The 16,759-nt window shown below is 48.2% G+C and overlaps 1 protein-coding gene across 2 annotated transcripts; it reads right to left on the reverse strand.

Annotated features, from left to right (window-relative positions):
- Positions 1 to 1,322: 1,322 nt before the first annotated feature.
- Positions 1,323 to 10,083, reverse strand: STARD5 (StAR related lipid transfer domain containing 5). Of its 2 annotated transcripts, none has more exons than XM_061394616.1 (6): positions 9,944 to 10,083; positions 9,241 to 9,290; positions 8,752 to 8,884; positions 5,670 to 5,787; positions 4,476 to 4,569; positions 1,323 to 1,925 (listed from the first exon to the last, which is right to left on the reverse strand). In XM_061394616.1, the coding sequence occupies exons 1-6, from the start codon at positions 9,965 to 9,967 to the stop codon at positions 1,778 to 1,780; spliced, it is 567 nt and encodes a 188-aa protein (XP_061250600.1). In that variant the 5' UTR covers positions 9,968 to 10,083; the 3' UTR covers positions 1,323 to 1,777. The 2 variants fall into 2 exon arrangements, with proteins under 2 accessions (XP_061250600.1, XP_061250599.1); XM_061394615.1 differs by having other exon boundaries at positions 9,869 to 10,083.
- Between the last annotated feature and the right edge of the window lie 6,676 nt (positions 10,084 to 16,759).

The raw sequence follows: 16,759 nt of genomic DNA on the forward strand, positions 1-16,759 counted from the left end.
TAAACAGACAAGTGCAACTCCATGTGTGCTCAGCTGTGCCAACAGAATAGACTGGCCTGAGTTTGAGAGGGTGAAATATACATGGTTGCCATTCACCTCCTATGTGCCAAGCACCGTGTTGGTGTTAAGTGGACACTGTCTTCAGTAATCACAGTAGTGTCTACAGAGTGTGACATCATCCTGTTATATAGATGAGAACACTGAGACCCAAAGACAGTAAGAAACTTGTCCAGCTGGTAAATGATACAAAGAGTCCTTTCTTCTGTGATTTGGTAGAGACCAATAGGCCAAGATGGGGCTTCCCCAATGGTTCAGCAGGTAAAGAATCTGCCTGCAATACAGGAGACACAAGAGACTTGGGTTCCATTCCTAGTTCAATTCCCTGCAGGAGGGCATGGCAACCCACTCTAGTATTCTTGCCTGGGGAATGCCATGGACAGAGGAGCCTGGCGGGCCACAGTCCATAAGTTCACAAAGAGTCAGGCACAACTGAGCAACCAAGCACGTGCACAACAGGCCAAGATGTTTTTAAATGCAGACAGAACATTGTAGGGAAACTACCTCTGTGTGCCTGATCAAAGGGATATTTGGTTTGGTCATTACTTAATGCCTGATTGTTGAGATTGGGGCAAGGAAATTGATTAGCAACACCTAGTATTGTTGCTGGAGAATCCCATGGATGGAGGAGCCTGGTGGGCTGCAGTCCATGGGGTCGCTAAGAGTCGGACACGACTGAGTGACTTCCCTTTTACTTTTCACTTTCATGCATTGGAGAAGGAAATGGCAACCCACTCCAGTGTTCTTGCCTGGAGAATCCCAGGGATGGGGGAGCCTGGTGGGCTGCCATCTACGGGGTCACACAGAGTCGGACACGACTGACGTAACTTAGCAGCAGCAGCAGCAGTATCCCCTGACCGGGGCTTCTTTGGTGGCTCAGCAGTAATCAGTCTGCCTGCCAATGCAAGAGACATGGGTTTGATCTCTGGGTTGGGAAGCTCCCCTGGAGAAGGAAATGGCAACCCACTCCAGTATTCTTGCCTGGGAAAGCCCATGGATTTGGTAACAGCACTATGGCCCTACCAGGGCTTGGAGGCCAGAAGACTCCTGCTCCACCTTCCATAACCAAGGACAAGAAAAGGCAAATGCCCAAGGGAAGGAAGGTTCTCCTCAAATCCCACTTATAGGCTTGCTCCATCCAGAATCAATTCCAGAGTGCTTCCAGGGTCAGATTCAAACTGCCTGGTTTCCCTGGGGCACATGAAATTTAACTCATGCAGGGGAAAAAGAAAGAAAACTGATTTCAATAAAAGAGACAACAAAAGGAATACTGAAAGTGTTTTTCCTGAAGTCTCATCTCATTTTTTAAACATCAAGTTGACGTCTTTAAGAGGAAGGCTGGTACAGCACCATACATCCGGGGGTCTGTGATACAGGACGGAGAGCTCGGATGCAACAAAGGGGCTGAGCCAGGTTTTGGGGGATCTCTTAGAGTGACCGGCAGAGGAAGGCTTTGGACCCTAGTGTGTCCCACGGTGCCCAGGCAGAGTCCCCATCTGGTGGTTGGGGGCTCTTATGCACCTGCCGGAGAAGGTATGCTTGGATGACAACAGCCCCACCCGAGTAGATGGAGGAGCAGAGGACCCAGGGCTGCCCCTGGAGACGAACTTTCCATCGGTGTCTTCCAAAGGAGCCCATGGGCTCCCAAGCTCTCCAGGGGTGTCTCAACAACTGCCCTTCTGCACGAGCCACTGCAGTTCTTGGCCAACCAGCCAGGCTGTCAACCAAAGAATTTCTTCACTGCTTTCTCAAGGTTGGCGTAGAACCCAGCCATGCTGCGGGGGAAGAAGGAGTCCACGACGCTCTGTGGGAGGTAACCACTGAGGTCAGTCTGGAAGAACGTGACCAGGCTGGTTTTGTTTGGCTCCCTGTGAAAACAAAAACAGGGCTGTTAGGTATCCAGAACTGAGGGCCCACCCAAGGAAGTGGTCCAAACCCAGGGATTCCACTGGGTTCACTACCCAGAGGTCCCCTCTGGATCTGCTTCTTTTCAGGATGGAAGTGGATCCTCTCAAGCATGCTTCTCTGGCCCCACATCGATGGCAAGCGAGGACATGCCCTGATTTCCATCACAGCAAGGTCATTCATTCCCTGTGCCTGATTCAGTCAGGAAAGTCTTCCAGAGAACTTACTCTGGTGCCAGGTCCTGGGAGAAAGAGACATGATGCTGCCCTCTGACCATTGAGGGCAGTGATTCTGCGAGAGGTCTGGCAACTCCTGGGGGTTCCTGATACCCTATCAAGGGCTTTTTAAGGTCAAGGCTATTTTCCTCACAGCATAAAGATGTGATTTGCCTTTTCTCTCCCATTCTCTCAGCCTGTATTTTATTCTCACAAATTTTTCCCATGGCCAGCACAACAAAGCCATGGGCTTTGTGGAGACCAAGCATTTTTGTTTATTTATTTATTTTTAATTTTTGGAGGCCATGACTCACAGCATGTGGGATCTTACTTTCCCAGCCTGGGATCAAACCTGCATCCCCTGTATTGGAAGTATGGAGTCTTAGCCACTGGACCACCAGGGAGGTCCCTGAGCATTTTATTTGAATGGAGTTGTTAACAGCTTTGCTGCTGTGGTGGGGGGCCCAGTTTCCAAAGGCTCTTTGATGTGTGTATCACAACAGACTGAATGTAGAAGCAGATGTGAGCTTCTATTAAGCCTGACATTAATATTTCCTCAAATGTAAAACAAGACCACTCTCCACTATTTTTCTCTTTTGAAAAATAGTTATTTTTCACAATATTTATGTTATTATGTAATTGCTGTTGTTGTTGTTCAGTCGATAAATCATGTCCGATTTTTTGCAACCCCTTGGACTGCAGCATGCCAGGCTTCTCTGTCCTTCACTGTCTCCTGGAGTTTGCTCAAATTCGTATTGAGTTAGTGATGCTATCTAATCATTTCATCCTCCACCGTCCCCTTCTCCTTTTGCCTTCCATCTTTCCCAGCAGCATCAGGATCTTTTCCAATGAGTCACTTCTAATGAATGTATCATTATTTTAAAATATCCCAGGTTTAATGTCAAATATAGTAAATATTGATGGATATAATCCACATGAACAAAACACTTTGATGCTCTGAATAATACTGAAGAGTGTAAATGAGGGCTTCCCTGGTAGTCAGTGGTAAAGAATCCACCTGCCAATTCAGGAGATGTGGGTTTGATCCCTGGGTTGGGAAGATATCCTGGAGAAGGAACTGGCAACCCACTCCAGTATTCTTGCCTGGGAAATCCCATGGACAGAGAAGCATGGCAGGCTACAGTCCATGGGATCACAAAGAGCTGGACACAACTGAGTGACTGAACAGCAACAATGGAGACTTAGACCAAAAATATGAGAACTAAGATTCTGCATGCTGCTCAGTATGGCAAAAAAAAAAAAAAAAAAACTGGCCATGACCTCTGAGAACACGGGGACAGAGCCATTTCTGAGCTCAGTTCTGGGGCTGACTCATGCTGTGCTCTCAGAATCATGCGTTAGGCCAGAGCATCTCAACCTCATTCCTTGCTGAGGGAACCACAATAAGACTGGGTGCCCAGACCCTACATGGCCAGCCTGTGACCCTGCACAGACTCCCCAGCCTCCCTGAGCCTCAGTTTCTTCATCTGCTAAATGGGACCAAGACATTTGCCCAGCTTGCCTAGGACTAGAGGGAGGGTTCCCACATCAGAAATAAGGACACTTCCCCACGATTTTGAAGGCAGGAGAAGAAGGGGGCGACAGAGGATGAGATGGTTAGATAGCATGACCAACTCAGTGGACGTGAGTTTGAGCAAACTCTGGAAGGTGGTGAAGGATACAGAAGCCTGGTGTGCTGCAGTCCATGGGGTTGTAAAGAGTTGGACACGACCGAGTGACCGAACAATACCACCACAATTCTTTCTCACACACCAACAGAACTTTGGCGTATTACATCACTGATATGTGTATGTGGGGCTCTGTAACAGCAAGGCCTAGGAGAGGTGTAAGGCATTTTAATTATTGGGAATCATTGTTAATGTTGCCATTGAGTAGAACATCCTCTGCCTTGGATAGAAAGGAGATCAAACCAGTCAATCCTAAAGGAAATCAACCCTCAATATTCACTGGAAGGACTGATGCTGAAGATGAGGCTCCAGTACTTTGGCCATCTGATGCAAAGAGCTGACTTACTAGAAAAGATCTGATGCTGAAACTGAAGGCAAAAGGAGAAGGGGAAGGCAGAGGATGAGATGGTTGGATGGTATCACCGATTCAACGGACATGAGTTTGAACAAACTCTGGGAGATGGTGAGGCACAGAGTGGCCTGGCATGCTGCAGTCCCCAGGGTTGCAAAGAGTCGGACATGACTGATCGACTCAGCAACAACAACAGGACATCTTCAGTGAAGCCAGTAAGGTTTGGGCACATCATTCATTCTAGGAGGTTGTCCTTACCCTGGCAGAGGTTCACAGAAACAACCACAGGGATGGTTAAATCCTCTCACGTAACCTGGATTTGGGGGACAAGATGGATGCTCCACATTGGCAGCTGGAAGAGAGAGTAAAGGGTCAGGGAGCTACAACTTCCGGCAATCGGGCCACAGTGGCTGAAGGGCCTTACCAGGCACCCAGAGTGTATGCAGACCAGTCACCTGGAGCCTGAGCTCTCCCTACTGCCACCCCACTGTCCCTCACACACATGCATTCACACGTATGTGTGCTCACACACTTCTGCACTCACATATACACACACACCCTCTCCAACCTGCCAGAGTATTAGAGGAAAGAATAATTCAGGGTCTTCCCTGGTGGCCCAGTGGTAAAGAGCCCACCTGCCAATGCAGGAGAGGTGGGTTCAATCCCTGGGTCAGGAAGATCCCATGGAGGAGGGCATGGCAACCCTCTCCCGTGTTCTTGCCTGGAGAATCCCATGGACAGAGGGGCCTGGCGGGCTATAGTCCAGGGGGTCACAAAGAGTTGGACATTACTGAGCATACACACATGCAGGGAACTAGATTCCAAATGCCATAACTAAGACCTAGCACAGCCAAATAAGTACAATTTTTTTTTTAAAAGAACATTTCAGATGTCAGGCTCGAGTGTAGAAGGAAGAAGGTCTCCTTCTCAATTCCCGGCCAACAGAGGTGTGGACGTGCCACCACCTGTCCCCACATGGGATATTCAGGAAAGCAGCCAGGCTGGCGCTTTCTGCAGGAGGGACTGTAAAAAGTGCAGAGGCAGGAACTCTGCTCCTGGCTGGAAGTCGGGGAGCCGACAGCGCCACAGACCTCTTGGGGAGGTGCACCACGGGTGCAGGGGATCACCACACCCTGGGGTTCCCTCGAGCTAAATCATAGCCCGTGTGTCTGGGGTACAAACTATTCACCTCAGCAGGAATGAAAACAGGGTGCTGATGGAATCTGTGTCTTCCAAGTAAAATGACATGTGTGGATGCTCTCATCTCAGACCTCCCTGGCACAGAATCCCCCCAAACCTGACAAGGGGAAGGGAACACAGAAAAACAGGCCCAGGCTGTGCATGCCTCAGGGATTTCTAGCTGGTGGGCTTTCTTTGGGGAAGTGGGTGGGTGTGGGGGAGACAGAGACCAGCAGCCCACTAACACCTCAAAGCAGGGCCACCGTCACTCACCATTGGAACTGATGGTGCCGTCCTCGTACGTCCTGACCAGTATCAGGTCCACAAAGTCTCTGGGGGAAATAAGCTTCATGACGGCCGAGGGGGTAGTGGTTCTGCTGAAGAGCAGGGTCTGTCAGAGGAAAGAGGGGTCCAGCTGCATCCGATGGCCTGGCATCTGCTCCCTGCCCTGACTCCACTCGGAGCTCACCCACCCCCACGTCCGGTCCCAATAAGCCAGGCTCTGGAAGATGGGAACAGCACTGACAGCAAGGTGGCATTGTGACCTAGAGGGTCTGGAATGAACTTCCCCAGACGGAGGTGCCGGGCTCACGAGAACATACCCAGTTTGCAAAATCTTGGGTTGTGACCTGGGCAACAAGGGCAGCACAAACGATGCAACAAAGAGCTGGCCTGCGGCAACTACGACTTGACTCAGGCAAAAATAATAACAAATATTTTTTAAAACGATTTGTAAAAGGACCATGAGAGTTGTCCCCGGTGGAGCACACAACAAGAGTCTGTCTGGACAAAGTTCTTCGTCATTCAGTCACTGTCTTGTCCGACTCTCTGCAACCCCATGGACTGCCACATGCCAGGCCTCCCTGTCCTTCACTATCTCCTGGAGTTTGTTCAAACTCAGGTCCACTGAGTTTATGTACAATGCTCCCCGTGGCCCCTCACAACCGAGAAACTGGTTTCATTTACCCATTGGACCAAAGAAGAAAACAGGCTTGCAGAGATGAAGGAACTGACCACAAAGCTCAGGGTGAAGAGGAGAGACTTGAACGGGGCCGGGTCTAGGCTGAGGCAAGAGAGGCCATTCCTTTCTTAGGCTGACTCTGCTCTTCTTGCTCAACCTTGAGAACAGTGCCTCCTTAAATATGTGTCCTGCACAGCTTTCTGGTTTCCCCCAGTCCCAGCCCTGGGAGGGAGCACGCCTAGAACTTCACCCAGTCTCAGAATATTCCACCAAGTTCATTCCCCCACTTTACAAGTCAAGGACCCCTCAAGCCCATGCTTTATCCCATGGTTTCCCTACTCCAGCAGGACTTTGGCCCTTTCAGGGTCACAAGATCAGGCCCCAGGATGGGATAGTCCCAGGGAGAGCCTATCCCATTATTCACTTAACATGTGTTAATCACTCAGTTGTGTCTGACTGTTACCCCATGGACTATAGCCTGCCAGGCTCCTCTGTCCATGGGATTCTCCAGAATACTGGAGTGCGTAGCCATTCCCTTCTCCAGAGGATCTTCCCAACCCAGGGATTGAAGCCAGGTCTCCTATATTGTAGGCAGATTCTTTTCCATCTAAGTCATCAGGGAAGCCCATTCACTTAATATTTGTTATCTAAATGTGCTCATTTTTTAAAACTTAAACTTATTTTAAAAGGAAGCTATTTAACTGCTGGAAATGAAAAAGAAGGTATCATTTGGCATAAATAAAAGACAACTGCCACACACACACACACACACATGGAATTCTTGGGTTCTGATTCTGAGCCTGAGGCCAGCTGTCTGTCTGTCATAATGGAGATTAGCAAGGTGTCAAAGGCACATCAGCCCCTGAGACTTTCCGCTTCAAGTTATCAGAGAGATTGAAGGCTTGAAATGGAGTGACCTCACTAGGGGTGATTGAAGTGCAGCTTCGACTGTTAAAGACCTATCACCGTGTGCCCCACCCTTCACGAAACACTGACGTAAACTCCTGTGATAATGAATTGAAATGTGAATTCCTGGTGAAGGTTAAGAATACTTGGTTTCTGCTGATCAAATAGTAAAGAAGTATGGCTTCAGGTTTCATAACACCTGCTACAGAAGCACCCAAGAGGGTACTAGGTCCACAGATGTCAAAATCAAGGCACCGTTCAAAAAAAAAAAACTAGCAACATTTCCTCAAGGCAACTTTTTCATTTCTTTTGGCTATGTCTTTTTTTTTTCCTCCTTAACTTCTATAATCAAAATGAGGTGGATTCTTAACACTACGGGGCTTTCCAAGTGGCTCAGTGGTAAAGAATCCGCCTGCCAACGCAAGAGACCCAGTTGGATTCCTGGGTTGGGAAGATCCCCTGGAAGAGGAAATAGCAACCCACTCCAGTATTCTTGCCTGGGAAATTTCATGGACAGAGAAGCCTGGCGGCTACAGTTCATGGGGTCATAAAGAGATACAACCAAAGCAACTTAGCATACACACACATGCTTAACACAACAGAGGATCCCAGGGCAGGACCAACTAGATCTCTGCTGTCCAATATGGCAGCCACAAGTTCCACATGGCTATTTAAATTTACACTGAATCATGAAAATTATATAAAATTGACAATCTCTTCAAACTAGACACCTTTCAAATGTCTGTGGCCACTTGGGGCCAGTGGCTACTGTATTGAACAGCGCTGTTGTAGAATATTTTCATCACAGCAGAAAGTTCTACTGGGCAGCACTAGGCTAGATACCACATGTTTTATCGGCAGAGAAATTGGCATCCAGAGTTTGCCCCCAGCACAGTCTCACAGCTGGCGGAGGATCCTGAGTCTGTGGCCAGGACTCATTATCATGGTCCCATCAAGGGGCAATATTTCTAACTAGAGCTGATGCGTCCAATCCAGGCTGCTTCACCATTCTCAGAACTCACATTCACTCTGAACTCCTGCCTTCATTAGCCACTGCAGGGTTCTCTCAGCTCTGTTTAGGGCAGCTCTACCTCTCTGGGTCTCACTGTTACATACCTATATTGAGCTGAGGCTGGGTTTAAGTGTTGAGCAGTGCGCAACCTATTTGCTGGGCACTCCCCTTGCCTAAGGGCTTCCCAGGTGCCACAGTGGTAAAGCATCCACCTACCAATGCAGGAGACGCAAGAGAGGCAGGTTCGATCCCTGAGTCGGAAAAAATTTCTTGAGAAGGAAATGGCAACCCACACCAGTATTCTTGCCTGGGAAATCCAATGGACTGAGGAGCCTGGCTGGCTACAGTTGCAAAGAGTCGGACACGACTTAGCAACAAAACAACAACAACCCCTTGCCTAAAGGTGTCACTGACCCTTCACAGAGGGGACAGAGTCAGCTTATTGTCTCTGGATAACAGTGCTTGGAAAGACTTACATCAGTGAGGCTTTCAATAATTTCAAAACTGTTCACATTCTCATCCCACTGAGCTCGTAAAGTCCCAGCAAGTGGCTTCACGCAGTCCCACACCTGCTCTGGTGTCCCATTCACAATGCCTTCTCCTTTGTACCTGTAGCACAAAGAGCAATGTCACCCCCAGGCACCAACCAGACTTGTTTATCCTGGGATTACACAGAAGGACTAGAAGCCATGTGTGCCACTCTTCTTTAAGACAGCCTTGCAGAGAAGGGGCTGACATCTACCGGCCCACCTCCCCATGGGCCTGCAGAAACGGACGGACGCTAAGCTTTCACAAGAATACAGTTTGAGGAAATGATTTAGTTAGATGCAGAAGCTTTTCCGGAGGATGACTGGCAAGTTGATTCCAGGTGCTAGGATGGACTGCCGTCTCAAAGGAAGCAAACCCACAGAAACATCAGGAGAGGTGTGACACCCTGAGGAGCTCTGAGCAAGGCATGCACTTACAGGTTCCCTGGAAACTCCACAGATGGCCTCCAGGAAACTGAAACTCCGTTCTGTTAAAAGGCACAGAATCGCACAATTTAGAGCTAGAAGGGCTCTTGGGAGATAGAGCCCGATCCCCTGTTTTATGGAAGAAAAGTCAAGAGCCTCAAGAGATGCAAGTCTCCAAGGTGAGACCCAACTGATTCGTGACAGAGTGGGGACTAGCCCTGAACAAAGCTGCCTCCAGGACGATGCGATGGACAAAGGGATCTCGTGTGGCTACTCGAAGAGCTTTAGAGCACTGGAGATTTTCAAATCACTTTAAAAACCACCATGCATCTTGTTTCCTCGGACAATTTAGGTCTGTTTGGTGCTTCCCACTCCACCCTAACCATTTGCCAGCAGGTGACCTTGGCTAAGTCATTTAGTGAAAGGGACACATACTCATCTCCTAGGGGTCATTGTGTGCACAACTGGCCCTATATTTTTTTTAAGGAAACAACCCCCAGTGGAATCTCCTCTTCAATCTAGCTCCAGGAGATAAAATGCAGAAAAACTCTCAGGAGAGGAGGAGCCTAGGGGCTTCTGAGACCCCAGCCCCAGGGAGCAAAGACCCCACGACCCCTTTCTACCCCCGTTCCTCACTCACGCCTTCCCGGCAAATCTTCCAGCCTGACTTGTCTCGCCGGTACTGGAGCATCTTCTCCGCCACCGCCTCGCTCACCTGCGCGGCCGTCGCCAGGTCCATTGCGCCGAAAGATGCGCGAGGCCTAGGGGTCGCAGGCAGTATGTGCGGTTGCGGCCCCCCAGTTGGGTTTGGGAAGCCGGAAAACCAGGGCCTGGCTTGGAGCCCAGAGTCCCGCCTCAGCCCCGCCCCCAATCTAGGATTGGTTTAAACCGTCTGATAGGTCCCGCCCTACTCTGAGATTAGCAGGGCTGGAGATTGACTGGCCCGGCAGCGCACACTACGCGCTCAGCCTGGGCTGGTCCAGGGCACCCGTCACAAGGTCCAGCGGGATCCGCCTTTCGCCCGTCCCAGCTCAGGGAGGGCATGGGGGCGCCGGAACTTGGGAGGGCCAGTGGTGGAGAACCAAGAGGGCGGGAACAGGTCTTGGATGACGTCGTAGGCTTGTGTAAGCATAGTGGACTTTTGTCTTGAGTGCGCAGAGGCTTTCTGCCAGGGTGGATGATGGTGAAATTTCCATCAGGTATTCCTTTCTAGGGCGGCTGTTGTAGGGGTAGGAGAGGCAGTGTGCGCAGAGACGGGGTGGGGGTGGGGGCAGTTAGGAAGCTGCAGCGGTCCTGGGAGAGATGGTGGTAGCCTGGAGCAGGGGGTGGTGGTGCAGGTGGAGAGAAGAGGACCCTCGGAAAGTGTTTAGAAAGCTAGAACATACAGATCTCTGTGACAGATGGTGGAGACTGGAGGAGTAGGAAGCGCATGACTCCCACCTCCTGGCTTGAGCTGCTGGTAGTTTACCTGAGAGGGAGACCAGAGACAGGGTTGAGGGGAGACATAGTGCGTTCAGTTCTGGTCTTATTCAGTAGGAGGTGCCTGAAAGACCTCTAAGGGATGTCTGGGAGACACTGGGATGCGCTGGCATCGGGGACAGAGCTGGGCCCAGCTAAGACATCGCAGAGTTCTGTGCCTCTGGTGGCCTCCACCTTGAAGGAGTGAGTGGGATCACATCCCCTCAGCTCCGTTCCTCCTTCACAGCGGGGTTGTTGTCATTTAATCGCTAAGTCATGTCCAACTCTTCTGCAACCCTATGGACTGTGGCCTGCCAGGCTCCTCTGTCCATCGGAATTCCCAGGCAAGATCACTGGAGTGGGTTACCGTTCCCTTCTCCAGGGAATCTTCCCCACCCAGGGATGGAACCCAAGTGCAGCTGCTGCTGCTGTGTGTGCTTAGTTATGTCCGATTCTTGCAACCCCATAGACTATCAAATCCCATAGACTGCCTGCCAGGCCCCTCTGTCTATGGGATTCTCCAGGCAAGAATACTGGAGTGGGTTGCCATTTACTTCTCAAGGGGATCTTCCTGACCCAGGAATGGAACCTGGGTCTCCTGCATTGCAGGCAGACTCTTTACTGACTGAGCTACGAGGGAAGCCACTGAGCCACCCCTGGGACCCCCTTTTCAGAGCTATAACCAACTAAATATTTGAAAAGATCAACACTGAAATCAGTTTTTATTTTCTGTTTTGGGTGCATATTGTTTCATCTCAAGTTTTTTAAAAAATAGTGTAAAAAAATGACTGCTGCTGCTGCTAAGTCGCTTCAGTCGTGTCCGACTCTGTGCGACCCCATAGACGGAAGCCCACCAGGCTCCCCTGTCCCTAGGATTCTCCAGGCAAGAACACTGGAGTGGGTTGCCATTTCCTTCTCCAATGCATGAAAGTGAAAAGTGAAAGTGAAGTCGCTTCAGTCGTGTCTGACTCTGTGCAACCCGGCAGCCCACCAGGCTCCTCCGTCCATGGGATTTTCCAGGCAAGAGTACTGGAGTGGGGTGCCATTGCCTTCGCCAAAGAAAATGCCTACTTGAAACCATTTCATGGAAGATGTGATGGACTGCCAGGTGTTGACAGGCTGGATGCGGAATTAGAGAGTTCTAAACCTGGCTTCCGGAGAAGGCAATGGCAACCCACTCCAGTACTTTTGCCTGGACAATCCCATGGATGGAGGAGCCTGGTAGGCTGTCCATGGGGTCACTAGAGTCGGACACGACTGAGCAACTTCACTTTCACTTTTCACTTTCACGCATTGGAGAAGGAAATGGCAACCCACTCCAGTGTTCTTGCCTGGAGAATCCCAGGGACGGGGAAGCCTGGTGGGCTGCTGTCTACGGGGTCGCACAGAGTCGGACATGACTGAAGCGACTTAGCAGCAGCAGCAGCAAATCTGGCTTCATGCACAATTCACTGTGTGCTTTTGAGCAAGTCACTTAGCCTGTTTTCTTATAGGTGACGTGAGACCACGATAGATGTCGTCCCATGCCAGTGTGATGGGCAGGTGAAGTAATGCATGTGAATGTTCCTTGAAGCCATTAAAAAAAAAAAAAAAAAAAAAAGACTTCCTTGGCAGTCCAGTGATTAGGACTTCGCCTTCCAATGCACAGTTTGATCCCTGTTCAGGGAATTAAAATCCCACGTCTTGGGTCAACAAACCCCAAAACATAAAGCAGAAACAATATTGTAACATTGAATGAAGACTTTTTAAAATGGTCCACATCAAATACATACATCCATATATATATGCCAAAGAATGCTCAAACTACCACACAATTGCACTCATCTCACACGCTAGTAAAGTAATGCTTAAAATCCTCCAAGCCAGGCTTCAGCAGTATGTAAACCATGAACTTTCTGATGTTCAAGCTGGTTTTAGAAAAGGCAGAGGAACCAGAGATCAAATTGCCAACATCCGCTGGATCATGGAAAAAGCAAGAGAGTTCCAGAAAAGCATCTATTTCTGCTTTCTTGACTATGCCAAAAGCCTTTGACTGTGTGGATCACAATAAACTGTGGAAAATTCTGAAAGAGATGGGAATACCAGACCACCTGATCTGCCTCTTGAGAAATTTGTATGCAGGTCAGGAAGCAACAGTTAGAACTGGACATGGAACAACAGACTGGTTCCAAATAGGAAAAGGAGTACGTCAAGGCTGTCACCCTGCTTATTTAACTTATACGCAGAGTACCTCATGAGAAACGCTGGACTGGAAGAAACACAAGCTGGAATCAAGATTGCCGGGAGAAATATCAATAACCTCAGATATGCAGATGACACCACCCTTATGGCAGAAAGTGAAGAGGAACTCAAAAGCCTCTTGATGAAGGTGAAAGTGGAGAGTGAAAAAGTTGGCTTAAAGCTCAACATTCAGAAAACGAAGATCATGGCATCCGGTCCCATCACTTCATGGCAAATAGATGGGGAAACAGTGGAAACAGTGTCAGACTTTATTTTTCTGGGCTCCAAAATCACTGCAGATGGTAACTGCAGCCACGAAATTAAAAGACGCTTACTCCTTGGAAGGAAGGTTATGACCAACCTAGACAGCATATTAAAAAGCAGAGACATTACTTGGCCAACAAAGGTTCATCTAGTCAAGGCTATGGTTTTTCCTGTTGTCATGTATGGATGTGAGAGTTGGACTGTGAAGAAGGCTGAGTGCCAAAGACTCGATGCTTTTGAACTGTGGTGTTGGAAAAGACTCTTCAGAGTCCCTTGGACTGCACGGAGATCCAAACAGTCAATTCTGAAGGAGATCAGCCCTGGGATTTCTTTGGAAGGAATGATGCTAAAGCTGAAACTCCAGTACTTTGGCCACCTCATGTGAAGAGTTGACTCATTGGAAAAGACTCTGATGCTGGGAGGGATTGGGGGCAAGAGGAGAAGGGGACGACAGAGGATGAGATGGCTGGATGGCATCACTGACTCGATGGAGGTGAGTCTGAGTGAACTCCGGGAGTTGGTGATAGACAGGGAGGCCTGGCGTGCTGCAATTCATGGGGTCGCAAAGAGTCAGACACGACTGAGTGACTGAACTGAACTGAACAGGAAAAATGTCATAAATATATATATATATATATATATATATATATGACATCAGAGAAGGCAATGGCACCCCACTCCAGTACTTTTGCCTGGAAAATCCCGTGGACAGAGGAGCCTGGTAGGCTGCAGTCCATGGGGTCGCTAGAGTCGGACATGACTGAGCGACTTCACTTTCACTTTTCACTTTCATGCATTGGAGAAGGAAATGGCAACCCACTCCAGTGTTCTTGCCTGGAGAATCCCAGGGACAGGGAAGCCTGGTGGGCTGCTGTCTCTGGGGTCACACAGAGTTGGACACGACTGAAGCGACTTAGCAGCAGCAGGAGCATATATATAGAGAGAGAGAAGGACAACAGCACCACAGATAAGAGTCAGGGCTCAAATCAGAATCCCCTGGTTCAAATCCCAGTGTCCCCATTTATTAACTGTGACTTCGGTACATAACTGACCATTCCAGAATTTTTCATCCTCATTTGGAAAACGAAAACAATAGTAATGCTAACTCATTGGGTTGACATATAGGTTAAAAAATTTAATAAATGAAAAGCAATGAGAATGGTGCATGGCATACAGTAAGTAAATGTATGTAATATATATATCATAGATCATGTATATATATCTTGAGTGAGAAAGAGAAATAACTCAAGTTGTGTTTGTATATACTTATATTTCTATGTTTACATATATGTTATATATGTTGATATATGTACTTTAGTTTGGAATATTCACTTCTAAAAAGGCATAGAATAAACTGTTAACAGAAGGTGGTAATGCCAAAAGACATTTTTTCACTTTATAGCATCATCTACTGCTTAGTATATTAATTACTGACATGTAGGTTTTCTTAAATTTAAAAAGCATCATTAAAAATTTCAATGTAGAATAATTCTTAAAGTTGCAGCTTTGAACTCTCATATCTGGAGCTTATTAGAATTTTGTTTGGGGATAAAACACTGTGAAAACGAAGCTGAGGGAAAATAAGTTTTGCTCTAGAAAGTGCCTTTTAGACATCGAACATTTAAGAGATTTTTATACTTACAAAATGGAGCATGGCTCTAAATTTTTTCTAGCACTGTAGGACACTTTAATCTTTGCTGCCAGAAAATGCCAGTCCTGGGTTTATGTGAAATATTCAGAGAGGCAAACTGTTCATCCCTGAGGTCTTCACACACTGGCAGCAGGGGCCAGGTGAAGTAGGGCCAGCTGAGAGCAGGCTCTCGTCTGTTTTGTCTCCAGAGGCCGGGACAGGACAGGATGAGCAGCTGGCAAGAGCCAGAGGGTGAGTGCCACCCGCCCACCAGAGCTGCTCAGCTGGCCTGTTTGGCAGTCTGCTGGAGGCTTGTTCAGAGCCAACAGGGCAGAAGGAATGACAGACATCTGTAGATCCCATTGATCAGACCCCACCCAGGAGGTTGTCAGGCCTCCAAGTCACTCAGTTGTCCAGGGCACACTTCACCCAAGTCCAAGATGAATTTTAACTAAGTGCCTATGGGGCAGGGAGTCCAGAGATTCCTAACTCAAACCACCACCAGACCACCAAGGGGATGGGCCAAGTGTCCAAGTGCTCTGATCCTAAAAGCTCCTGAATGGAGTATTTGCTTTCTACATAGACACTGATGAAGAACTGTATGCATGTTTACTTAGTCAGGCAGGTGCTAAGTGATCTACTCTGTCGACATACAGGTACTTCTTTATTCACTGGCAACCCACTGTCCCAACCACCTTACCTGTGTTGTGCCATTTAACCCTTACAGTCCATGGGGTCGAAAAAAGTCGGACATGACTGAGTGACAGAACAACCTGGGTTAAGAAACTGAGCATGGGTACTTCCCTGTGATTCAGTGGTTAAGAATTCGCCTGTCGATGCAGGGAACATGGGTTTGATCCCTTATCATGGAAGATCCCACGTGCTGCTGAGCATCTAAGCCTGTGCACCACAACTATTTAGCCTGTGCTCTAGAGTCCAGGAGCCGCAACTACTGAGCCCACGTGCCCTAGAGCCCACGCTCCACACCAAGAGAAACCACTGAAATGAGAAGCCCACGCATGGCAACTAGAGAGTGGCCCGTGCAAAACGAAGACCCAGCACAGCCAAAAATATAAATAAATAAAATTATTTTAAAAACAGAGTATCACACAGGTGAGGGTGACCAAGGCAGCACAGCTAATAAGTGGCAGAACTATGGTACACACCACACCTGTTTATATTTCTGAAGGTCACATGTTGACTCATAGGCTTTACTGATTCCCACTTCCCATAAGGATATACAGTGTTTACTATGGAATGGGCAAAGGTTAAAACATATGTACAATAATATATGAACCCTTAAAAGGAGGAAACACACACACACAACTACAGAGTATCAGGAAAACCCTGGTGGCTCAGACGGTAAAGTGTCTGCCTACAATGTGGGAGACCCGGGTTCAATCCCTAGGTCAGGAAGATCTCCTGGAGAAGGAAATGGCAACCCATTCCAGTACTCTTGCCTGGAAAATCCCATGGACAGAGGAGCCTGGGGTCGCAAAGAGTTGGACACGACTGAGTGACTTCACTTTCACTTCACCACAGATTAGGGAAGTTAGTCTTTTAGAGGTGTGTAGAAAACTTTTCTTTGAATTTCATGACATTCATGAATCCAGAAATGTAAGAAGTAACCAAGATGGACTTCCTTGGTGGCCCAATGGTTAATATTCTGTGCTCCCAAATCATGGTGCATGGGTTCGACCCATTGTTAGGGAACTAAGATCCCCCATGCCTCACAATGCTGCAGGAAAAAAAAGGTGGGGCGGGGGAGTGACCAAGAGAATCATCCTGAAGTCGCTAACATTTTTACAGCAAAGTGATTCAGATTCTTTTCCATTATAGGTTATTACAAGATATTGTGCTATACAGTAGGGCCTTGTTGTTTATCTATTTTATATATAGTAATGTGTGTGCGCTTAATCTCTCAGTCGTGTCCGACTCTTTGCGACCCCATGGACTGTA

Source organism: Bos javanicus, chromosome 21 (assembly GCF_032452875.1).
Source record: "Bos javanicus breed banteng chromosome 21, ARS-OSU_banteng_1.0, whole genome shotgun sequence".
Classification (NCBI taxonomy): Eukaryota; Metazoa; Chordata; class Mammalia; order Artiodactyla; family Bovidae; genus Bos; species Bos javanicus.

Bases quoted from the DNA above. Each gene is read 5' to 3' on its own strand.
- STARD5 (XM_061394615.1), bottom strand. From the start codon at position 9,967: ATGGACCTGGCGACGGCCGCGCAGGTGAGCGAGGCGGTGGCGGAGAAG. The intron at 8,885-9,240 runs GTAAGTGCATGC...TTTGTGCTACAG, and splicing joins GTGGAGTTTCCAGGGAACCT to GTACAAAGGAGAAGGCATTG. The intron at 1,926-4,475 runs GTAAGGACAACC...TTGTTTTCACAG, and splicing joins TTCTGTGAACCTCTGCCAGG to GGAGCCAAACAAAACCAGCC.